This window comes from Pteropus alecto, unplaced genomic scaffold (assembly GCF_000325575.1).
Source record: "Pteropus alecto unplaced genomic scaffold, ASM32557v1 scaffold166, whole genome shotgun sequence".
In the NCBI taxonomy this organism is placed as follows: Eukaryota; Metazoa; Chordata; class Mammalia; order Chiroptera; family Pteropodidae; genus Pteropus; species Pteropus alecto.
The window spans coordinates 6578811-6606081 of NW_006439757.1; the positions used below are offsets into that span (position 1 = coordinate 6578811).

General features: G+C 30.7%; 1 protein-coding gene across 3 annotated transcripts in view; it reads right to left on the bottom strand.

Moving 5' to 3' along the window:
* Window positions 1-27271, bottom strand: part of FSTL5 (follistatin like 5) — a 498432-nt gene that overhangs the window by 88360 nt on the left and 382801 nt on the right. For all 3 annotated transcript variants that reach the window (XM_006917006.2, XM_006917005.2, XM_006917004.1), the window contains exons 8-9: window positions 24335-24496; window positions 19587-19721 (exon numbers count right to left, since the gene is read on the bottom strand). In XM_006917006.2, the coding sequence (XP_006917068.1) occupies window positions 19587-19721; window positions 24335-24496 (297 nt within the window). The remainder of the gene's footprint in view (window positions 1-19586; window positions 19722-24334; window positions 24497-27271) is intronic.

Below are 27271 nucleotides of genomic sequence, written 5' to 3' on the forward strand. Positions count from 1 at the left end.
AGATAGATAGATAGATAGATAGATAGATAGATAGATAGATAGATAGATAGATAGATAGAAGATAGATAGATAGATAGATAGATAGATAGATAGATAGATAGATAGATAGACAGATGATAGATAGATAATAGATATAGATAAACAGATAAAGAAGAAAGAGGAGGAGGGAGTGGATAGGGAGGAGTAAAAAGGAAGGGAAGGAGGGAGGGAGGGAAGAAAAGAAAGGAAGAAAGAATGATGGTATCTATGATGATTTTAGATTAATATAGAATTTTTGGTAATAAATTTGATAATCTGTATTTTATTAAAAATTCAAGGAAGTATAAATATACTGAACATAAAGAAGAACATTGAATAAAATAATCATGGTACTGGTTGAAACATTTTAAAAAATCGTTTCTTTTCAAAATACTCTTACAGTTTGAGGATTTTATACTGAGTATTTACTAACTCTCAAGATTCATATAATCTAGCTGTATTAAATATTGTTAGAATATTGATTAAGATGGAAAAATTCCCCTTCATTTTATGAAGTAAGCAAAAGTGATGCCATTAACTGATAATAGTGTTAGAGCAAAGGGAATTATAGGAAAATTTCACTAATGACAAAAATGTGAATAAAATGCAAGCAAAATTTATCAAGATATAAAAGTTTCATCATAGACAAGAATCCTCTTGCAATGAAAGAATGATTTGGTAGAAATTTAGTTAAGAAATCAATAAATTAATATAATATATTAGTATATTAAGTGAAAAAAATGAATATAATTTAAATAAATGTAATCTGATAAAGTGTTTCACATATCATTATGTGTAATATAAATCCTCTCAGTGAACTATCAAACTGAGCAGAGGTATATTTCATATTAATAAAAAATTAACAAACAACAGAATAATAAATTGAGAGTCAAAATAATGGATTGTGGTTGTCAATAGAAATTATTTTTTTATAAACTAGACAATTAGTCTAAGAAACAAATATAAATTGTATAAGTAGTATAAATCTGAAAATAAATAATCAAAATTGAAGATAAGATGAGTCACAAAGGTTTAATAAAAAGGATACATAAGGTTAGTAAGATAGTTCAGTTAGGTAACAAGACAGATAAATACCCCAAAGTCTACATTCTTATGTAAGAATAGATTTTATTTACAATAGCCCAAAGCATAATATATCAATGATTTACTAAAATATAGCAAATCAAGTATAACATTAAAAATATGCTAGATGGAATGTTAGATTATTCTTAGATTAAGAGAATTAATATTATAAAGATAAAATTTATTCTGAAATTACTTAATTTATAAATTGCATTTATAAATTATGTATTGTTATTGTCTATTTAGAAAAGATTCAATTTTATTGTATAAAGTTAGAATGTGTGTTATGTAGAAAAAATAGTTTTAGTTCAATTATGCAGGTATAATAATAAAGTCTCTTTTTCTTATGTCTTTTCATTATTTTTCTGAATTTTATGTAAATGTATGCATATATGAAGATGTTTCTGACACAATATATAAATAGTGAATATATGAAAGTAATTTTAAATCCTGTTTATTCATTTATCATATCTAATCTAGTCTTTAAATATATGGTTTTAATCATTATGCACTACTTCATTATATGAATTTCTTCCTTTTAAAAACATTATTGTTCATTGTTCATCAATCCAAACTTAGTACCTATATCAGAGGCTGGTATGAGTTATAGGTACTCAACAAATATTGTTGACTTATCAGTCATATAAATGCATGTATGTGTATATATATGCACATTTGTGCATATGTGTGTTCATTGTGATGGTCATCCTTCTGTGTAGTCATTTCCATTAGTATTCATTCCTACAAGACATACAGAAATATGTAAAACCATCGACACATGTTGCCAGGTTGATTTTCAAAAGATTGTTACAGCACCACCAGCAGCCTTTGAAAGTATTCATCCCACCACACTCAAGGAGGACTATTATTGTATGTATGTATGCATGCACATGTGTACAAATTTACCAATATGAAAATATAATTACAGCATATAATGTATTCATATATCTCTCTACATATTATAAATTAGTATTCAATATTAATATAATTGATTATAAATTATATTAAATATGTTTGTAAACATTTAAAGAAAACTTTTATTTATGTCTTTAATCCATTATTTCTAATGAAATGTTATTTTTATAGTTTTTATATTTTTAACATACATATTGGAATGGCTCTGTTTTGTCATGTTAATTCATCTTTCATACAATATATAAACAGCTACCTATAATAAATGCAGGCTTGATAATGCTACTCATATGCTTGAAAACATAAAATTCATGAACGTGTGTGTGTGTGTGCGCGCGCATGGGTAAACTCAAAGTCCTTAGCATAGTGCATATGGTCTTCCATGATATGCCCACGTCATATTAAACTCATATTCTAAATATCAAGTTATTTTGAATCTCTTCATCCTTACTCATATGTTAAATCTGACAGTAATACTCTCACCAGATTCTTCATCTAATTTGCCCCTAGTTTTCCCGGCAACTAGCTTAGTTTTTTATCTATAGTTAGCCTTAGTGGAACCAAAAATTTAGGCTAAATGACTTTTCTTTTCTGTACATATGGAAACCTGTGAAAGACCCATTAACATTCCTTATTATACCATAAATGACTTTCTGTCCTAAAATCTTTTATTTATAATTAGACAATGAACCTCAAAGTTACTGACTCCCTGTAATTCAATACTTATTCATGAGAACTGAAACGTAAAATTCTTTCTGAAGATAACATATGCCTTATAATGAAAATATGGTTCAATGAAACAGATGCTTGGACACTAGTAGCAGAATCTTTCTTAATGTCTTTTTTAAAATTGTCTTATTTTGTATATTATAGACTTGCAATTATATCCAAAGTGACATATCTTATATCAAATATTCTATCTTTATGTGGAAATACATGTAGAGAGATGAATATTATGTAAGCGACAGCAATAAGATAGATAGTTAACTACATAGCAGCATTCTATAGTACTGAACAGCTATTTTCCTTGGCTATTCATGTGTAAACTGCTTGGCTTTTCAACTAAATAAGCTTTTTGCTTGCCCTTGTCTTTGTCTGAAAGTGTAAGGTTTTCAGCAGTGCAAAACATTTTTTTTGTAAGTAAATTTATGTAAGGATAACATTTTAACTAGATGTCTTACTGATTGCTTCTCCTTTTGGGTTTAAGAAATTAACTTTAGAAGGCAAATGAAAAAGGGCAACATTTTAAAAATTTTGGTAAAATTTAATGTATCTGAAAAAAATGAATGGTTAGCGTTATGGTAGTTGAAATTTCTTTGAGTATACATATGGAAAATGAAACGAGACATTTAAAACATACTATTTTTAGGATGGAAATCTATATAATATATGTCAAGTACATTGCCTACCATATGCCAAATTCAAAACCACTTTTAAGTGAAACCGTCACTTTTTTGGCACTGATTGAAGATAATTCTTCACTGTGGCTACACAGCCTAGTGTCTAACATTAGCTGATTAGGCTATGGTGCCCAGCTTGCATTAGGGCATATAACCCAGACACTGGCCAGGAATCTATGGTTTAATTTCCATAAAGTGATGAAATGGAATGATCTTTGTTAGAAAACAAAAAGCACAGAGAACTGGAGTTGTGAGAATGCATAGCTAGAAGCACTGTAATGTAGTCAGAGCTATGATAATTTGTGAGAGTGCATGGAAGGACCCAAGAAGACATGAGATGCAGGAAGAGACTGTGCAACCCACGGGAGAAGCAAGAGGGTCAGCAGTTATCTGACTGTGTAACGTCAGGTTCTGGGTTCTGAGCAGATGTAGTCCTGACTGCTTCACATTGCCAGTTTGACATTCACATCAATTTTAAAATAACCTATACTCATCTATATTAAAAGAGTCTATCCCTGATAACCAAATGCATCTGATTGAAACTAAGACAACGTAAGAACTGTTGCCATGTTCAAATATTAAAGCTACCACACAAAATAAATAAAAACTATATCCATCTTTTGCTATAATGACAAGCCAAGTAAGCATTCTATCTGCAATGGTTTTCATATGATGTGCAAATAATTATCTCAAAATTTAGTGGTTCAAAACAACAAAATATATTTGTGGTCTTTGTTGGATGGCTTGGCTGGGAGGGCTCTGATATGGGATATCTCCTGAGGCTCGTCATCTGAAGACTTGACGTGGGCTGCAAGAGCCACTTCCAAGGTGGTCCTTTTGTATAGCTGCCAGCTTGGTGCTGGCTCTCGGCAGGAAGCCTGAGTTCTTTACTTATGGGACTCTCTCCAAGGCTGTTTAATTGTCCTCATCTACTAAGTGTTGGCTTCCCCCAAAATGAACAATCCAAGAGAGCAAAGCAGAAGCATAATGGCTTTTATGACCTGGCTTCAGAAGTCTTACACCCTTCCCTCCACCCTACTTTATATGTGATTGAAACCTAACCTATTTCAGTGTGGGAAGACACTACATAAGGGGATGGGTAACAGGAGAAGAGAATCGTTAGGACTGTCTTGGTCACCACACCACACTAGTGCAAAAGACTATTTACTAAGCAAACATAAATTCAAGAAAATTTTCCTAGCTAATGTCCTCCTAGCAAGACTGCCAACACCTAAGTTTCTCTTAATATAGAAATCCTAAGCCCACAACTATTAGGAAGTGATGATTTTGATTTTGATAATTCTTCACTCAAATGATTGATTGTGGTTTTTACATGATAAACAATAAACAGGACATTATTAAAACAATTATGGTTAATTAGCTGCAGATATATGGGAGGAAAACTTTGTTTTCTAACTCACTCGTGTACACTAGTGTTGTAAGTAGAGGGCAGGCAAAGTTACTTCCTATTTTGCTTTAACTTCCTCATCTAGAAAATATACCACAGGGTTAATTAAATAATTAAGAAATAAAATGATCATAACATATTTTAGGTAGTACCTGGCACATAATGAATTGCTCAATAGATCTTGGAGATTATACATATATCTCTAAAATTAGATAGGTGATAGATAGATAGATAGATAGATAGATAGACAGACAGACAGATAGAGATAGATAGATATAGATAGATAGATATAGATAGATAGATAGATAGATAGATAGATAGACAGATAGATATAAATAGATATCTTCATACCTATAGAAATGATAGAAGCCTCAGCAGGCCAATGACAACTTCTGCAGTAAATTCAAATTTGTCTCTTATAATGCTTCGAGTATTTATAATGTGGTAATTAAAGTAAATTCCATATTCCTTTTGATTTGCTTTTAGTAAGCACCAGACTCGGCACCCTGTTACAAAAATGTAAAATCTGACATTCTCAGTCTGTACATCCCTATCCTATAACAACAAAGTCACATATAGTTGGATTAAAGGGATAATGACTGAAATTAGAACTGAAATTTTCTTCCTCAAAGTACTTTGAATTTATCTTAGCTCCTGTACAATTTCATGATAGAAAACCCAGATATGTACATTATGTAATAAGAATTTTGATGTCAAACTAATAATAACTTTCATTTAAAAATTCAGCTTAATCATGAAATAACTTATAATCTTAAATTAGAAAGTGTCCTTATAGTCCCAAGAAAATGAGTTAACTGTACATGGCATGTCAAAATTGTTCACTGAGTCATCTTGTTGAATTGAATTTTCTTTTGTATTGGCCAATTCAACTTCCCCCTGAGGTCTCTCTTACTATTTTTTTCCTGGGATATTTTTCCTTCTCCCTGACTTAATTCTGAAAGTACTACTTACTCAAAAGATATTATTCTCTTTGTTTTGCTTTCATTAGTGGAGAAGGGATGACAGGTTCTGTCTAAAGTGACATCATAAATGCTAGATGTTTTGTTCTCAACTCTTCATGATATTACTAGTCTACATTTTCCTAAAATTCTTTATTGATATGCCTCTAGTTTTTAGAATTTATCTACTTCTTTTTAAAATATTATTTAGGTGAAGTTAATGAAAGTCATGGTGTTTTTAATATCATACATTAAGAATCAGTTCAATAACATATTTAAAGAGAAGGAAAATATAATGAAACCAGAAACGTGTCTCAAGTCATTCACAGTTTTTTCTTCTTTTTTTCTATAAATAGCATGGTTCTTACATTGTTCCATTAAAACTACTGGTCATAATAATACCTGGTTTTAAGTATCTAATATTTTAGGAGCCTAAGGCCTTCTCCGTTGAGACTGTCATTACTGCTTTTAAATGCCTGTAAATGAATTTGAGAACCACGATTCTTTTTCATTGTATTAGAATTAGAAAACAAAAGCAAGGAGATGTAGCATCAATGTCTAAGACTAGGTAAAGAAAACAAAAGGTGTCCCACTGCTAAAAATTAACGTTAGGAATTTAGAGTCACTGCCCATATTATTTTAATACATATTGCCTTCTTTATTTGAAACATTATTGGTACTACTGGGAGCTGAATTACGACTTTGGATTATTATAAAGGAGAAACAAATGCTGGAACATCAGAAAAGGAATCAACTTCTCTGGTCTACTCCTATCTTTCCTCTCTCCTCTACTTTCTGTCCCAACCCCCACACAATACAGATTCTGTATTAATAAGAGAGAATAATGCCAGCTGTTCTTCTTCCCTCCATTGTCAAAACTGAAAAAAGGGCAGAACAAGTAACAGACAGCAGTGATCCTCTAGCAGCTGCAGTTATTGGCACGGAGAAAAAGTGATCGGGGTCAAAGATGCTCAGCAGAGAAGTGACAGGGAGAGTAAGGAAACTAGGCCAAGTAGCAGCAGTGTATTCAGCCGTGGCTACGGCAAGAGTGAACGTTGGCACTGAAATGTGAGAGTGCTTTCAGCCGAATCCTTCTGATATAACAGTAACTCCGCAAGGTATGACCTTTCATGATTGCTCACTCTTGGAAACAAAAATCTGAACCTCAAAATAGTTTGCTATTAAGTACAAACATAAAATATCTAATTTGTAACTCTTCCTCTACTAGTCCCATATCTAGCATGTGATACAATCACTTTTGCCCATTTTCACCCATTTACACCATTTTTATCTGTTGCCCAATATATAGCTTTTTAAAAACTTAATGTTAATAATCATTGACCCAGAATAATAATAATGGTAATCAGAACAAACACTTATTGAGCCCTCATCATGTGCTAGACACTGTGCCAAGTATTTTAAGGCATTAGATCCATTAAAATTTCATTTCTACAAATGTCTCTAATTGAGTTAATATCTATAATAGCTTAATCTTAAAAAAGCAAAATAAAACAAGCATGTGCTAAAAATATCAGCGGCTAATTAAATAATCTAGAGTAAAATAATAATGTTTTAAAAACAAATCGATGAGTAGAGCATCCACTTATGTTTAACTATCACACAGAATGTTTTTAGATTAAGCTCAGTAGCAAGAATTGTGTATCTGGCCCATAGTGTACCAATTGTGTGTATACCTGCTTGAGGTAAAGGTTTTTCAGAAGCCACAAAAGAATAAAGTTGACAGTAGATTACTTCCTATCTATTATTATATTTATTATTATAGAAAAAAGGTATGGTTTTCTTCATAGAAATTCAAATAGGCTAATGAACCAACTAACACTATCTTTTCAGAAATGACATTATGCCAAAAAACTCTTTGAAAGCTGGACAGTAGAAGATAATAAAACCTCATATTTAATGCTCACGCTACTTGTGTTCCAGCAGCACATTGTAATGATTTTCCACAATACGCAGTCTATCTTGAGATTAAATGCTAAACATACATATTGTATTATATACTGTGTTAGGCATTTGAATTTGGTTCATCTCACCCAGGTGATTAAAAAAAATAAAAAAACTCAATGTCTACTATTTGTTAACAATAAAATTCCTCCAAAAAAAAGCCTATAGTGATATTTCTAGAATAAATACTAAATAATGAATACGTATGCAGAAATAGAGTATGTAAATCACTCCTAATTTGACTTTTTCTATTCACGAAGTTCAAGACCTTCTTTAATCAGATTCTACCCAATAAATTATTCTCACTGAATATTCTCATTGCAAGTTCCCAGCAAATATTGTTATGATCTTATATTACACAAAGTTAATGAAACCCATCATGGACTTCATAAGTCATCCCTGAGTTTGACATACATTTAAATTTCTAGCTATGGAAGTATCACTACATCACCAAATATCATCTCAAATGTCATCACCTCAATAAAGATTATGCAGTGCAGTTGCAATTTGATGTTTTTGTGCCTATGATGATATTACAATTAGCTTGTATGTCTATTACAACAATTATTTTATTCTACCATGTGTTCATGTGTTATGGTTGTCCTGTGTGAACTAAACTGTAGCCTTTCTGAAAGGACAGCATTGTCTTATGCAGTGCTAGCCGTATGCTAGCAACACAGTTTGTGTTTATTCTTTCCTCAATAAATATTTAATAGGTGAAAGCACAAATGAACAAACCTATTGTTCTCTGTAGATTTTTTGTTCTTACAATGAAAATTCTTATTCACTTCATAAATTTCGTAAAGTACTTTTTCTAACAAGCAATTAAGAAACAAGTAGATAAGTTTGGAGTATTACTGAAATTGTATTCAGGCACTTGGGAAGGTAACTAGCTTCACACATATTTAAGTCAAATTACAGCCATTGTAAAAAGTATTTAAATTAAGTTAGTTTGGTTGCCATGGAAATATGAAAGTAATTAAAAGGCAAATTAAAGAGTAATTATAAATTATAGCAAAAAATTAAGTACATGGCAGGTTCTTCCTAAATAATTTCTGAATGTAAGTCAATTTGATGTTTCTCTACTACATGTGATTGCTGACTTCTGAGGCATATAAAAAATCAGTTCTAATTGATAATGCCAAAGTACTTTTTCAAAGGTGGTAAACTGACACTATGACTAGCAATGTGTAATAATTCTATTTTTTCAAATCTCATCAAGTCTTGGTATTCTGCACTTTTTAAATTTTGGTATTCTAGTGGATGTGCAATGACATTTCTCTGTGCTTATAGGGTGCATTTCTTTGAAAACGAATGATAAGTCAACCTCTTATTGAATGATAATAAGAATTAACATCTTTTCGTAATGCATATTGGCACTTTATTTTTCCACTTCATTTTTCCTGTCTTTGAAAGGTCTTTTTTAGACTATGAGCTAGCTTTATTTTTCGATTGTCTCACATCTATCTATTATCATCTATCTATCTATCTATCTATCTATCTATCTATCTATCTATCTATCTATCTATCTATCTATCATCATCTATCATCTACCTATCATCATCTATCATCTACCTATCATCTATCTATCATCTATTATCATCTATCTATTTGTCATCAATCATCTATCACCTATCTATTCACCTACCTATCTATCTATGATATTAAATTCTTCTCAGTTTTTTGTGTTGACAATAGCTTGAGGGCAAATATTTACTATTATAACTTCTTAATTTTAATGTAATCATACTGTTTTCTCTGATGTTTATTCTGCCTTTGAAATATAACTCTAAAATTACATTCTGATATTAACACTAGAATAATCATTATTAGTACAATATTGATTGTAATATATATAGTCTTTACTTGAATATTATCATAATTAAATGAGAAAAGAACACCTTTTTTCTTTAGTATATAGTATAATCTCAGTCTTTGAATCTAAGCTGTATCTAGAAACACATTTTAACTTTCTTTAGCATGTTTGAGGAATATCTTATTCACTAATAATTTATTTACTATTAAAATATTAATATTGCCAAAATGTTTCCAAAAATTTTATATCAGATATTAATATAAAGATATCTATTAGAAAAATGCTAGTTAAATTTAAGAGAAAGATATTAAAACTGGCACACAATGTTACTGCATGAAATAGAAAATTGCCTTTTAAGAAATTCCTGTTTAATAGCATTTCATATGTAATGTTACATTCACATGTAACACAAACATGGAACTGTGCGAAAAGTTGGAAAATAAAATAAATAGGGAGGTAGAATAATAAAGCTGTGTGACATTCTTTCTGGCATATTCATCTCACAATCAGCTTTATCAGAATTCAGATATCTGGGTAAACAGAGGACAGTAGGACACACAGATGTATAATCTGTGTTCTTTGAACACTATGATAAGAATGCGTGACATAAATTAGACTTCACAAACTTTAAGAAGGCAACTCACTTCAGCCCTTCACCCCAGAGTCTGAGCATTTGAAGGACATATTTGTTTTATTAACTCTTCATACATTAAGACTATTTTTTTGACTGAATTTCTATATTAGAGGACTCTAAGAAAATCATAGATTGATAATAGTTCTAACTTCTTTTTGAATCTAAGTACACAGTAATTTTGCAAAGGATTCACCAAGGTTAAGGCCTCTGGAATGATGGAATCTCAAAGTGAATTCTAACATTTTCTCTTGAACACCAACAACAAAATATTAGTATGTAGACTTTACAAAAGCTCCATAGAGATTTTAGACTCAGCACTGTCACTGTCTATAAGCTTATTTAGTCTGCATGCCTAAAGTAATATAAATAAAATGTCATCATCACTTGCCTAATTGTATCATAAAATAAATTAGGCAAATTGGCATTGTGTAATATGAGATGAGATATTAATATTCCCTTGAAGGTAAATAGTGCCTTGCAGAAAAAATATAGGCAACAAATCAAAATAAGAAACATTTGAGTCTTATTTTGTTTTGTACGCAGTAAAGATTCTCAATTGCTTGTTGCAAACCAGTAAATTTGATGACATTCAAATCACGTAGCATCTTGTTAGATAACAAGGCTCTGCTATTGTGCAAAAATGGCAATGTGTTAGAAACAAATCTATTTAATGACATTGAAAAGAGTTTTATTTAAAAATATAGCATTCAGATATGGAAATCACAAGGCAGATCATTTCAGTGTGTTCTGGGTCAAGAGATTAAAAGATTTATGGAACAAGTTACTTCACAGGATGTGACAATGTCATTGGCCAAATTGAGAACATGGATAAATAATGAAAGCTCATAAAATAATAAATGCTTATCAAGCATGGTTAACCTTGACACAAGTCTGATTATCCTAAGTGCATTTTATTCCATAACAAGCTTACTAATATGTAAATGTCTATGACAAATATTAAATAAACGTTTTTGTCTATTCAAAAGAAATGTGAATTGTTCGCTCTAAAATGTTTTTCTTATAGTCCCTCTATTGAATAATATTCTGTGAATGTTAAATAAAAATTAATCTTATTTATAATTTAAGATTTATTTCATTTTCCTCAAATATTTGTTGTTATTGAGTTTTTTTGGTCCATCCTCTTTTATTTTTGCATTTTAAAAGTTAAGGCATTATTTACATGCAGTAAAACACTTAAATCTTAAGTATGACCACCAATCAGATATATACGAGTAAAAGAGCAATTCCATTACCCTAAAAGTTTCTTCTGACTCCTTTCTAATTAATGAGACTCTCTTCCAAGAGGTAATTATTTTTCTGATTTCTATTGTAATATCTAGATTTATTTGTTCTTTTTTTTTTTTTTTTTTTTAGTTTCTGGTTTTTTTAAGTTAAATTTATTTGGGCAATATTGGTTAATTTATATGTTTCGAGTGTACGATTCCATAATACATTATTTGTACATTGCATTTTGTGTTCACCACTCAAAGTTAAATTTCCATATTTGGTTCTTTTTGATTCTAGCACTTAGTTCATAACTATCAGGATTAAAATCTCACCTTGGCTCTGATGTTTACACCTTATCTTTAACTAGGGATTTTTCTAATTTCTAATTATTCTACCTATCTCACCTTGGTTGAGTGTAAAAATTATTATTAATCAATGACTGCTGAATTTGGCTTCATCTATACTTGTTTATAGACTATGCTATTCATCTATTTATATTATCTCCCTAGCCTCCGTAAACATTAATACAATCCTACATAGATGACATTATTAAATCTGTACAACTGACCTTTTAAAGTAGGTATTTTCTCCATTCTTTAAAAATGGGAAGTAAATGAGAATTAGAGAGGTCAATTAGTTTGTCTATATTACCAAAATACGTTCTATTTCCAAAGTTTGTGATAATATATTCAAATTGCTTTTAGATATAAAAAGGTATGTTTTAACTTATTTTAAGACCCTTTCCTCTACTTCTAAAATAGGCAAATACTTTTTACACATTTATTTCATTTGAAATATTAAAGTATAAGTGGCTACATTTTAGCATATTTCTAAATCTATTTATTGTGAATTACATTCACCGCATTTTTATAATTATTAATTTATATGAGCATTATATAATTTGTTCATTCAAGTAATCTTGTAGAGTTTAACATATTTTAAGTACTCTTTTTAAATGATCTTATAATTAATCATATTTCATAAGTCAAACAGTATTTATTTATTGAAGTTAATCCTCAAATAAGGATTGTATAATAACCCAATATGTAAATGTAATACTGCCTGTGACAATGATAAAACGTTGTGTATATACTATTATAATATATTTAAACATTATATTCCAACATCTGCAAAAATCTAGATTAATCATATTCTTTACTAATATTCTAGCTAGGTGTGATATAATCTGTGCTCAGTGCTTAAAACAGCCAGTAGCTTAAAATCTTTATATAGCAGTCTATATACACACCACCTTTCATTTACCTTAACACTGAATATGAATTATCATCACCTGAGAATCAACTCCCCTTACTAATGAAGATGTGTCGAGTGCTTATGCTATGTGCAAAACATTTTCAAATAAATAACGTTTACCTCTACCTGAAACCCCTCACATATTTCATATCTTTTTCGCCTACTCCCTGATATAAGCATGACGCAATCCCCTATGGCCCATTTCTACTCTTCTTCACATTTAAATTCTCCCTGTATAACACTCCATTAAATCCTAGTTATCAAACCCTATCTCTAATGTAAGTCTAGGAGTATGTTATATTGAAGCACTTTTTTTGTTCAATTTGTCACATGAGAAAACTTCCAGTGAGGTTTGTTCACAGAGTTGGGCACTGTAATTCAAGGTTTTCCAATTCAAAGATTGAGATACAAGCAAAACATACTCCTTAGCCATATGATGCTTCGCATGAATCGTTCACTCAACAGTATTATATTGCTAGGAATTGTAGTGTAAGAAAAAAATGTGATTATTCTACCATGACTGTAAAAAATATTATGTAAAAAATAGTTGCAAGATTACTCCAAAGCTGTAGCCAAGCAAAGTTAGTCTGTGTTGTGTCATTTAGCCCAAAAGTTGTAAATCTTTTCTCATTTTAATTTCTATCTACATGGAATTCAATACCTCTCTTCTCTGAATCTTTCAAAAAGGAATCGGAGGAAAAGCACATTACATAAGAATATTAAAAATATAAAAGGAATGTATAAATTTTCAATGTAAAGGGGAAATAAAGTGTCACTTTTGCTTTGACTCCATGACAAAAGTGGACTCTGGCAAAAAAATTTTGTCCTTCATTTAAATATCTTAATAGCTACACTTTAAAAATGTATACTATATTCTAATCAGCTGAGTCATTTTTTAAAATTTGAAGATAAATGATATTTTATATTTAGATATATAACATAGATGCCTATATACACTCTGTACACTCTGTATCTATTATCTATCTACCTATCTCTATCTATCTATCTATCTATCTATCTATCTATCTATCTATCTATCTATCATAGATGCCTATATACACTCTATACACTCTGTATATCTATCTATCTATCTATCTATCTATCTATCTATCTATCTCTATATCTATATCAATCTCTATATCTATATACATGTATCATTCATTTTGGAAGTTTTCTGATTTATAACAGTTACTTGATTATCCAGGAGTTTTAAAAAAATATTTTACTCAATATTTCTAGCAAAAATTAAGGAATTATTTCCAGAAAATAAGCATGAATAGAAGAACTACTTTATATCTAACACTATGGTGAATGTTTTGTAATATCAGCACAAAAATCCCTTAGTAAGTTAACACTTATTACAGATAAGGAAATTAAAGCCCAGAGAGATTATGAAATAGCCCCAAATCGCAGGACTATTATGTGGTAGAGCAATAATTCTAACTCAAGTCTTACCCTAAAGTTTATGCTTTTCTATTATACCAATTTGTTTTTTAGATATACATTGCATCCTGTTGCTATTAAAAGAAATACAGACCTTTAAAATTATCTTTAGTGCATGTGTACAAGTCAATATTTTTTTTAGTATGTATAAATAAGAGTGAAGTCATCCTTGTTGAGTGTGTGATTATTTTCTGTGACTGTTTTCTTTGTCTTTTTTGAAAATAATTATCTATCAAAATAAAAATGTGCCTTGTATAATTAATATTGTTTTTTGTCCATGAATTACTAGAAGAGAACCCAGAGTAGCCCTTAAGATGTGGATTACAAAAGGACATAATTTTCCCTGATGTGGTCTCCACCTGATTGTTGTTGTTATTGTTATTGTTGTTGTTATTGTTGTTGTCATTATGCAGAATTCTGACAATTCTGCAGGGGTTATCCCAAGGGAAACTGTTTTATTCCACAGAGACATTGTTATATTTTCAGTTTATTCTCTTCTATAGCTAATATTCTACTCAGTTGGTTTAGTTATTTAATATTATTCCGATTTTAATTATTTGCATACATTTCTAAAAATGAGTGCTTTCATATCAGCAACAATATATAGGATATATCTTAAAAATCAGTATAGCAAATCTATAAAAAAGCAAACTTAAAAATTAAAAGTATTTATTTAAATGAGATGTAAGTTTGTAGTTCAAAAGAAAGAAACTGCCTTTGCATGCCTAGAAAAAAATAGGATATAAGTATGAATTTATAATGCTTGAGAGTTCTAGATTACAATAAAATCTATTAATTTCATTGTCAAGACCAATGTCATGAAACTTTTCTTTTACGTTTTCTTATAGGAGTTTTACAGGTATAGGTTTATGTTTAAGGCTTTAATCTATTTTGAGTTGATTTTTATGTATGATGTAAGGCAGGGGTCCAATGTTTTTTACATATGGAAATGCAGTTTCTAAGCATCATTGCTTGAAGAAACTCTCTTTTTTCCAGTGTATATTCTGGTACCCTTGTCAAAGCTCCATTGCCTGTATATTTGTGAATTTATTGCTAGGCTTTATATTCTGCTTCATTGGTTCATATGTCTGTCTTTATGTCAGTTTCATACTGTTTTAATTGCTATATCTTTATAATATATTTTGAAGTCAGGAAGTATGTTGCCTCTAGCTTTGTTCTTTTTTCCAAGATCACTTCATATCTTTTTGTTGTTTCATATGAAGTTTAGGACTATTTTTCTACTTCTGTAAAAAAAAAAAAAAAAAAAAAAAAAAGAAAGGCCTTTGGGATTTTTGGTGGGCGTGGCTTTGATGCATAGATTACTGTAGCTAAAAAGGGCATTTAAACGATAATAAAAATAAAAAAGTCTAATCCATGAACATGGAAAATCTTTGCATTTATTTATGCCTTCAATTTCTTTCCTTGTTTATTATAGTTTTCAGTGTACAAGTCTTTCACCTTCTTGGTTAAGTCTATTTCCAAGTATTTCACTATTACTGATGCTCTCGTAAACGGGATTGCTTTTGTAGTTGCCTCTCAGACATTTCATTATTAGTGTATAGAAATAAAACTGATTTTTGTATGTTGATTTTGTATGTTGCAACTTTACCGAATATGTTTATTAGTTCTAAATGTGTGTGTGCGTGTGTGTGTGTATAGTCTAAAGTTTTCTATATGTAAGATCATTTCATCAGCAGAGACAGTTTCACTGCTTTTCTGATTTGATGCCATTTATTTTTTTCCCTTGTCTAGTTACTGTGGCTAGAAATTCCAATACTATGTTACACAGAAATGGTGAATGAGCATCCTTGTCTTGTTCCTCATCTGAGAGAAAAATATTTCTTTTCTTTTCTTTTTTTTTTTTACCATTGAGTATGGTGTTAGCTGTGAGCTTGTCATATATGACCTTTATATATATGGACTTATCATATATGACCTAACTTTCACAAGCTTGTTTTTTAATTCTTAAATCTACTTTTACTATTTCAATATTCTTATCTTTCCTAGATATGAAACGTTTTTAATGTATTGTTCATTTCACAGAGTTTTATGGTGCTTTTACTTTTTGAGGTACATTCTTTCCACACCTAGTTTGTTGCGTGTTTTTATCATGAAAATGTTGTCAAAACAATTTACCATGAAAGCTGTGTCAAATGTTTTATCTGCATCTACTGGTTGATCAAGTGATTTTATCCTTTGGTCTATTGCTATGTAAATCACATTTATTGATCTGCATATGTTGAGCTCTCTTTATATCTCAAGGATAAATTTCACGTTATGGTGTGTGATTATTTTAATCATGCTAGTGTTACATTCAGTTTGCTAATATTTGGTTGAAGAATTTTGCATCTATATTCATCAAGGATATTAGCCTATAATTTTCCCAAAAGCATAGGCAACAAAAACAAAAATAGACAAGTTGGACTATATTAAACTAAAAACTTCTGTACAGCAAAGGAAGCAATCAACCAAGTGAAAAAACAACTACAGAATGGCAGAAAATATTTTCAACCAATATATCTGATAAGCATGTAATTTCCAAAATGTATAAGGAACTCCTATAACTGAGAAAAAAATGACATAACCCAATTTAAAAATGGGCAAAACTTGAATAGACATGTCTCCAAAAAAGACATGCAAATGGCCAATAGATATATCAAAAGGTGTTCTACATCACTAATACAGTAAGAGACCTTCTCATACTTGTTAGGATGGTTATTATCAAAATAACAAAAGGTAAAAGCCTTGACTAGGACATAGAGAAGTTGGAAGCTTTGCACACTGTTGGTGGGAAGGTAAAATGGTCCAACCACTCTAGAAAACATTATGGAGGTTCCTCAAAAAATTGAAAATAGAACTATCATATGTTCCAGAATCCCAACTCTAGATATTTACCCAAAGAAATTGAAATCAGGGTTAAAGCGATATCTACACTCACACAATTATTGAGTCACTGGCAATAGCTAAGATATAGAAACAACCCAATTATATATCAACAAATAAATAGATAAAGTAATATTAGGTATACGTACAATGGAATATTATTCAGCCTTAAAAAGAAGGAAATTCTAACCATTTGTGATAACATGAACAGACCTGGCAGATTTTGTGCTAATTGAAACAATCCAGTCACAGAAGGACAAATACTGTATAATTGAACTTACATGAGGTATCTAAAAGACTCAAAATCACAGAAACAGAAAATAGAATAGTTATTGTCAAAGGATGGGGAAGAGGGAGAAATAAATAGTTGTTCAATGGATATAAAGTTATACAAGATGAACAAATTCTGGTGATCTGCTGTACAACTTAGTCTCAATAGTTAGCAATATTGTTTTGTGTACTTAAAATTTATTAAGAAGGTAGAACTTACATTGTATACTTGTCAAAATTAATTAATTAATTAATTGAAATCCATTAGTTTTCACTCTTTATCTTTGAAAATGTCTCATAAATTAAATACCTAAATAACACCTATATATATTTTATGTTCAGATTTAGGAAAAATGCTCTCTAAATCTTTCACTTGTATTGTTTCATATAAGATGACCTTGAAAGTTCTATGTATATGTAGTAAGGCTTGCAGTGTTATATCATGTAAAAACACTACTGATTTTAACAGCATGCTACTAATATATAACCTCAAAAACTTACTTCAAATGTGTTATTTTAATCTCTATGGGTTTAAAGTGAAAAGTAAAAGTGAAAACACGATTTCAGAAACTGTTTATAATTAAACACATTCATATGATTAAATTTATGAATAAAATTACATTAAATCTTCCTTTAAAATTGTCTTCAAATTTGCATGCTGGTAGATAGTGATTTATTGATTAAAGGAAATGTGGCTAAGTGTTTTAATGTTGTAAACAGGGAAATATGTGAAATATGAATGACTGACATTAAAAGAAAATCAGTAAACAGAAATTAAAATCTGTCTCACAAACGTCACCGTAAAAGACAAAGAAAACTAAAGTCTTCAATTACTTGTCACCTAAAGTTAATTTTTTAATAGGTAGCAAACTGCAAATTGGTATTAAGCGGAAATACATAAGAGTAAAGAAATCATTTTGGAACTTATTTAGGTAATTAAATCCAGCTTTCTTTTCTCTTTTTCCACCTTAAGAATTTTCTTTTTAAATATTTGCTTGTAATGACAGTTGTCTTAGCCAGACCAAATATAGAAAAATATAAATTGATAATCAGGACCTGAATAAGATCCTCTTTTCTCATTGGATCCACTCATATCTATATGTGCTCATCGATTTAAAGAGGAATAAGATTCTTGGGACAATGTTTTACCCTTTTTCAAAAACTGAGTTCAGAAAAATGGTCATGCCAAAGTAGAGGAATTTCAAATATCAGAGCCCTGCAAAAACTTAGATTAACAGGAGGTGTAAATGGGTATAACAAATCAGACTGCAAAGCAAGGAGCATAGCTGACTCTTGAACAACACAGGTTTGAACTGAACAGATCTACTTATATATGGATTTTTTTCAATAAATACTGTAAATATACTGTCTCTTTCTTTTGATTTTCTTAACAATATTTTCTTTTCTTTAGCTTACTTTATTAAAATAATACAGTATATAACATATAATATACAAAATATGGATAAATCGATTTTATGTTATCGGTAAGGCTTCAGGAGTCGGCTATTAGTAGTTAACTTTTTGGGGAATCAGAAGTTAGATTTTCAAATGTCTGGGGCGGGTCACACCACTAACCCCCATATTATTCAGGAGTCAAGTGTACATCTAAATCCAATTCCAAAACAAGCAATTCAACTGTAACCAAAAAACCATCTTTAGCGTCTCACCCTATCCATGTCTCTTTCATCCAAGAATACTTCTAAATATAGGACAACACATTTTTTTATTAGTTCATGATCCAACCAACAGACATGCATGCATGTACAGTAATGATAAAGAATTTCTAGCATTAAACAAAGAACAGCCTATGGAGTGGTATTGGTGCCAGAGCAGTGTCTCACGATGGCAGTAACCACAGTGCCTGCTGCAGAGAAACACTGCTCTACAGCTATTGCACCACTGACGACAATGCAATTAACAGAAATATAAATATATTAACCTATTAAACCTATAGGATGTCCTTTGGCTGTATTTTGGAGTTTAAATTTCCCAGGTCATTTGGGAGAGGGATTTTGCAAGGGATTTGAATTTTTGTATGAGCAAATGAGAAGACAGGACCTGAAACATCTTATGCACACTTGCAAAAGAAACAATCATTTAAGTGTTGTTATCAAAAATTTTACAAACTTGTTTTTTAATGCTTAAGTCTACTTTTAATAATTCAAGATTCCTATCTTTACTAGATATGAAACTTTTTTAATGCATTGTTCATGTCACAGAGTTTTATGGTGCTTTTTCTTTTTGAAAAAGGCTTAAATGTGAAGTTGAGTACAAAGTTGTGTGTATGTGTGTGTGTGCGTCTGTGTTGAATACATACGGGTCTTTCTAGCAGAATCTTCCACAAAAAGAGAAGAAATGTCTTCATCCACTCCTGCTTCATTCTTTGCAATACAAGTGTATGCTCCCGTATCTTCATAACGTACATTGCTTATATGAACCTCACTGCCATTTGCTGAAAACAGAAGGCAAATGCAACTTGTAAACTACAATTTCAGTTTTGGTACAGTGCTTTCCGATTACACAGTCAAACGGTTCTCCTAGCTTGTCCTAATTAAACTATTTTCCTTCCTGCTTCCATGCTTTGGAAGCATGCCAAATTATTCCAAAAGCATTCAAGTGTTTCATAAACTGTGCTGTCATTCTATTACAGAGAGCCCAAGACTCTATATCAAATGCACACACTTTATATTTTATATTCATTTCCTATTTCCTACATTTCATAAGAAGTTCATATTAATAACTATAATTTCATTTATATATTTATTTTAATATTCAGATTCCACTTTGTCCTAAGCTTTCACAAAAGTTTTAAATGATATCAATATGGTTAACTTACAGAAAAATACAAGTAAAAAGGCATTTTTATAAAGAAATTAAGTGAGCTGCATCACGTAAGTATTATATGATTGCCACTTATCAAGTACGTTATTTAATTTGTTTAATACATCTGGAATTATTAGCTAAGGAGAACAGAAAGATAATATATGATTTGCCTGCAAGATTTTTAGTCTTGTGCCATAAATATACCTAAAGTAAACAATATTATATTATGGAAAGTCAATGTGTAACTAATAGGTTAAGAAAATGATTAATGCAAACTTTAAAATCTTGGTAAATAATATTTTAAACTAATTGCTGAATAATGAGTTGCATTCCCCAATGTGAAAACCAGGATAAAATGAACTATTTACCACATGCTGGCAATATACAAGGTGCTTTCACGTGCATTATTCCTAAATTATCCCAAATAATATTTAGTTTTTACTTTTTTTTATTTATATGAATCCCTTTTATTGAAATATAACCCACATACTATGCACCGCACCTTGTTGAAGTGTGCAATTCAAGGTGTACAATTCAATGGCTTTCAGTATATTAGCATACATGTACAATTGTCACCACAATATTTTTTTGTTTGTTTGATCAAGTATTCGAGACTCATAGAATGATCTTATGCAAATCACTCAGCTTGAAGGGTAAGAGCAGGACTCCTGTTCTATGAAACTGTGAAGTTCATTTTTTGTTGTGCTCATGTAGTTAGGTTTCTTTCTCTCCTGTCCTGTCCTGTCCTCTCCTCTCCTCTTTTCCTCTTCCCTCACCTCCTCTTTGCTCCCTCTCCTCCCACATCCTCTTCTCTCCATTCTTTCCTTCCCTTTCATATGTGTCACAAGAACACCATGCACCAAGTGCAGTAGAAAGGAAAATGACTATTTGTGATAGGGGACAATTTATTGGTGTGGTTGTTTGAGGAAAGAAGGTAGAAATCATCGGGAAAAGATCTGAAATGCCATCCCTAGAAGCCAGTGGCTCTCAAGGGATATGAATGGGATATGGAGAGGCGTTGAGTCTTTGAGGAGAGATAATCATTTAAATTATTTGAAATTCTTTCTGAATTTATAAACACTACTGTGTACCTCCATTCCCCCCGCAATTCTTTTTTGAGAATTATGACTCCAAAACAGAGATTGGCAAGGTTTCTTTTTGCTTTTGTTTTGTTTCTGCTGTAAAAGTCCAGTAGTAAATATTTTAGGCTTTGTGGCCCACACAGTCTCTGTGGCAACTACTCACCTCTGCTACAGCAGCATGAAAGCCGCTATAGACAGTATTTTTTAAAATAAGTGCAGCTGTGTTCTAAAAACAAAACCAAAAACAAGTAAAAAATTGCTGTAATCACAAAAATAGGCAACTCTCAAGATTTGGCCTGTGGGCCTTAGTGTGCAGCCTCCTTCTCTAAAAGAGAGAGAGTGAACCGTGTATTTAAGTCTGCATCAGCTTCTTGTTTTATGTGAAATATGGCCCTCTCCAGAGAACACACTTTTCTTTCAAGACCCACACACTTGACCAAATCCCCTAGATTTTTTGAAACATCCATCAACTTATTCCTTTTTTAAATTCTCTCTTCTTATTATTCTTATATGTTCTCCTAACCTATATGCCGCCCTCTCATTTCGTCCTTTCCTACGTAATCTAGCATTTCCAGATGTTTGCTTTTCCAGTGCCACAGCTACCAATAGCCTCATCCATTCATCGTCCTGTCCCATATGCCTACTAACCTTCCAAACTAGAACAAGTTGACATATGTCTGCACCTGATATCCCTGGCATCTATTTTTTTGAGTAAATTATGAGACTATTGTATTAGAGAATTTATAAATTTTCATATTTATTGTTTTTAATTAGCAGGATGTTAAATGCAAATAAATATTTTTATTTGACTTTTACAATTAGATGCCTTTCATAACCTATTCTACTTTTACTTCGAATCTTTACTCTTTTTAATGATGTTTCCCATTATAATACTAACTGTAAAGTATGAACTACATACAAGTGATTAGAAAGTAAACCCAAATCAGTTCACCATATAAACTTGTATGAAATCATCATTTAATATACCTTAAACTTATACAATATTATATTTCAATTATATTTTAATAAAAGCTGGAAAAAAAGAATGGTAACCCCAACTTCCTGTTTTCATCTACTTCTTCACCTTTATTTACTTCTCAATGGAAATTTTCTCTCTTTCTAAGAAAAAAATCTCCTCTCTTCTCTTGCTGATTTCTACTACAACTTTGTTCATTCTTCCCCTCCTTCACTATCTACACATCTCTTTAACTATATTCCTTCAAACTGATAAATTGCCCAGCAAATGAATATCTTCATTAGTCCTGATCCTTTACAACAGCATATGCTTTCTTTTTTTTTTCTTTCAAAATCTGGACAGAGATTTTTATACTTCTTACCTTATTTTCATTTCTAAATCCACTAAAGATTGATTATTACTAATACTACTTTTTCTAAATATCACAAGGACAAACCAATCATATAACCCATGCACACATTTTAAAGACCTTCATTGACCTTTCTATGCATCTGACATTATTGAACTTTTTTGCCATCTTTAGCTCTCTCTCTCTTTTTTTTTAACGTAGTATCACCTTGTTCTCCTGCCTGTTTTCTGATTTTTACTCTCCTTGTATTATTTATCTTGATTTGCCTGCCAAAATATGTTTCTATTATTCCAGGAATTTGCTTCCTTTCATTAGCATAGTATCTCTTCCATTGCCGTAATTATTCAATTAGTGCCTGGACTTGGACCTCACATAGAAATGCTAAATAAGCTTTTGATCAATAATTGAATAATGAAATAACTATAGTATTTGGTAATATGGAATCATATATAAAGCCACATGGAATTTCACACTCCTATGCACCCAGATCTCTCTCTCAAAACTTTACTGATTTTCTCTTGTTTTTAAAAATGAAAATAGCTATTTACAAGGGTCCCTGTCCTTTCAATATTGAGTCTAGAATATAATCACCTCCTTAAATCTGTTTCCTATATATTCTTGAAAGCAAAGATATAATATGCTCATATAACATGGTTTACTGCAATTAAATGGGCAAGAAATGACAAAATCAGAATCTAATTAGATCTTTTATCACTTTAATTTCTGTCAATCAGATTAATCCTCTTCTGAGACTATAGACACTGAGATATAATCAATAAATAGAAACACATAAATTTGTTGGGTCTACTTATATTAATATAGAGATTTCTAGAATTTAGGTTTTAAAGGTCAAAAATATATTCAATGTCATTTTTGTCTTTTAAAAATAAGTAAATGTTTAAAAAAGATTTGTTCAAAAATGCATGCTGGTAAAACATATTCACTGTTAAAGTAGAATAATATGTCTATGCTTTAAAAATAATTTAAAAATAAAAATATATTCATTTCTAAAAGTATGGATTGAAGGAATTTAAAGGCATGGGATAAGAATAAAATGCCATGCAACAGATACTCCAGTAAAATGACTGTGTACTACTCTTGACAATGGAAATAAGATTTGTACATTTTCTTTACTTACTAGTATAATAAACATTTATGCAACTGTCTCTGTGTTATTTAGATTATTTGATATTACAAAGATTGGTTTTGTTTTTCATTTACCATATACTTGTAATTATTATATTCTTTATAATAATTGATTGATTATATATACACATTAGAATATTACATGAAGAATAGTTTATATATTACAATGTGATAACTTCATAACTTTAAAACAATGTAAACATGAAACATTTGGTAACATTTTGGTATTTTTCTTTTTTCATATGTAAAGTATGCAGCAAAATATTCACTAAAAACTTTCTATATTATGAACACCCTTTTTAATACATATTTTAATGTATGGTTTAAACATTTAAATAGTTCAGAAATATATTCTATGAAAAGTCCCAATTATTTTGTTCAGCATATCTTTTCTAATTCAGTAGACAAGTATTTAAAAGACAGATAATTTTATATTTTACTTATGACCAAAATAATGATATAACTAATCATCATGACAACACTATTATTTAAAACATTAAAAACATAAAGGACTCTAATTCAAATATAATGTCTTAGGTGCAATCTATATATTTTTTCTCATTCATGAATTCTGTTGCCACCAAGCCTCATTTTCTCTTTTTTTCCAAGTGATATAAAATATGATATAAATATTTTAGTATAAGTTTTCTTTATGATCATTTAAGAGAAAAAATGCAAATAAAAAGCACCTTGAAGTGTGAGTTGTTTGGACAGCTTTGGCGTAATATCAATTCCATTCTTTAGCCAGCCCAGCTGAGGGTTTGGTATGCCTTCTGCATGGCACCTCAGACTTGCAGTTACCCCAGGTTCTCTAGCCTGACTCTCTGGATACACCCGAATTACTGGAGGAACTGAAAGGAGAAATAGAAAAGAAAATGAATTAATACTCCATACTCATCATTTCATTTTCTAAAACAAACAAAAATTCAATATAAGAAAAATACAAATTATATATTTTAATGATGTGTATTTCTACAGTTTTTAGTTTCCAAATATCATTTTCTACTAAAAGATAATGAGTTCCTTGGATAAAAATTATCCTGAGACTGTGCTAGGGAAAAATATAAGCTGAGCCTGGGATATCTTGCTGAGGTCATTAAAGAAATCCCCAAAGAATGACAAAAAAAACATATTTTGAAAAAGACATCATGTATACAGAGATTGAAAGAATTAATTGGTAAGAGAGTAGTAATTGGTAAGAATTATTTCTGGTAAAGTGACAACATTCCACAATTGATCGGCAGACACAGTGTAATCCCCATCAAAAATTCTACCACATTTTTGTAGAATTGGAAGAGATCATTCTCAGGTTCCTATGAATTTACAAGGTGCCTCAACAATCTTAAGAGGGAAGAAAAAACTAGAAGTTTCATACATCTCAACTTTCATACACACAATGAAGTTATGGTTATGAAAACAATGTGGTACTGGCAAGAATAAAAATATGAATCTGTGGTACAGAGTTGACAATGCAGAAATAAAATTATACATCTATGGTCAAATGATTTTCAGGAAGAATGCCAAGAAAGTCATTTCAAGAATTGATGCTGGAGCAACTGGATATTTGCATGCAAAACAATGGACCCTACCTCTCACTATATATAACAATTAACTCAAAATGAATCAAAAACCTAAATAGGAGATAAAACAATAAAACTCAGAAGAAAACATAAGAGCAAATCTTCTTGACTTTGTATTTGACTGTAATTTCTTAGATATGACCTCAAAACACTAACAACAAAGAAAAATATATAATTGGACTTCATCAAAATTAAAGTATTTGGTGCATCAAAGGATACTATAAAGAAGGTATAAATACAATTGACATAATATGAAACAATTGCAAATTATATGATGAGACTACTATCCAGAATATGTAATAAACTGTTACAACTTAGCAGCTAACAGACAGCTTCTTCTGCACAGCAAAGAAAACCATTGACAAAATAAAAAGGCTACCTACAGAATGGGAGAAATAAATTGGTAAACCACATTTTCTATAAAAAGTTAATTCCAAGATATACAAAGAACTCATATAACTTAAGAGGAAAAATAATCCAATTAAAAAATGAGCAATGAACCTAAATAGACATTTTCCAAAAAAGAAGAAAATACAATGTCCAACAGGTATAAGATAAGGTGTTCGATATCATTGATCAGGAAAATGCAAATCAAAACCACAATGAGATATCACTTTATATCTGTTAGGTTGTCCGTTATCAAAAATACAACAGATAAATGCTGGCAAGGGTAATGAGAATACGGAACACTTGGACACTGTTGGTGGGAGTGTAAACTGGTACAGCCACTATGGAAAACTGTATGGAAGTTCCTCAAGAAATTAAAAGTAGAACTAACAGATTCTTTTTGAACTTTAGCCTCAATATTCTCTTCAGTAAAAATTTGATTTACGTCCCTTTTTTACTATGATATATGTCAATTATTATGGTGATAAAAAATAATATTAGCAGCAGTACTTTAAAAGTTAAAACTATAACATATTTATAGATATTATAGAAAGGACCTCATACCAGAATGAACTAGAATCATATAGCTAAGCTGTTCTCAAATTTTTTATTATTTCATTTCTTTATGTATATTTCATATATCTATTTTACTATTACTATCTCATAAGATAATAAATGTTTGTTGTTTTGAGCCACTACATTTTAGAATATGTATAATAACCTTCTTGATAGAAGGGTTCTGCCTTATTCAATTATCGTATCCCTATACATAGCTGACTGACTACAGTACTTTAGAACATGCAGAAGTGGTCCACAGGATGTGCATTACAGGTTTATCACACTTATCTCTTTTCACATCCACCTTTGCATTTGCTGTTTAGCATGACCATGAGAGCATACATACCCTTCATTTGCCTTAATAAGAATACGATTTGATAAACAAGAGAAAACACTCTAGTTTTTGGCTGAAGAATTTTCTGCAAGAGCTATCTTATCATAAGACAGTGGACAGAAGTTTTGTTCAACTGAACCCACACTTTGGTTAGTGTATAGACTTTGCACTACCTGATTTCTTTTAATTTCACTCATCAGAATGCCAGTCAAAGATGTAAGGTCAGTAACCATTATGAGACTCTTTTTAGAGCCTCAAATTCAGCTAAAGTTAATTTTATCACTCTCCTTTCAGTTGATTGGAGGAGCCACTCTCTATATAAATTTGATTGACTAATGAATAAGTGTCAGCCTTCCAGATTTACTGAAATTATAAAAGCAATGCAAACCATTATACTAGTTGACGCCATCAGGTCAGGACTATAGACACACCTCTTAGCCTATTGGCCTCTTAGTCCCCTTTTTTGCCTGTATCCTAGGGATCTTTTTTTTTTAAATTAAGTTTATTGGGGTGACATGGTTAATACAATCATATAATTTTCAGGTGTACATTATCATTTGACATCTGTGTATTCTATTGTGTGTTCACCACCCAGAGTCTAGCTTTCTTCAGCTACCTTATATTTGATCCTCTTTGCTCACTTCACCCTCCCGCTACACCCCTATATTTGATCCCCTTTACCCTGTCTACCTCCCCCCTCCTCCCCATCCCCTACCCTCTGGTAACCACTAGTCTATAGTTCATGTCCCTGAGTCTCTATTTGTCCT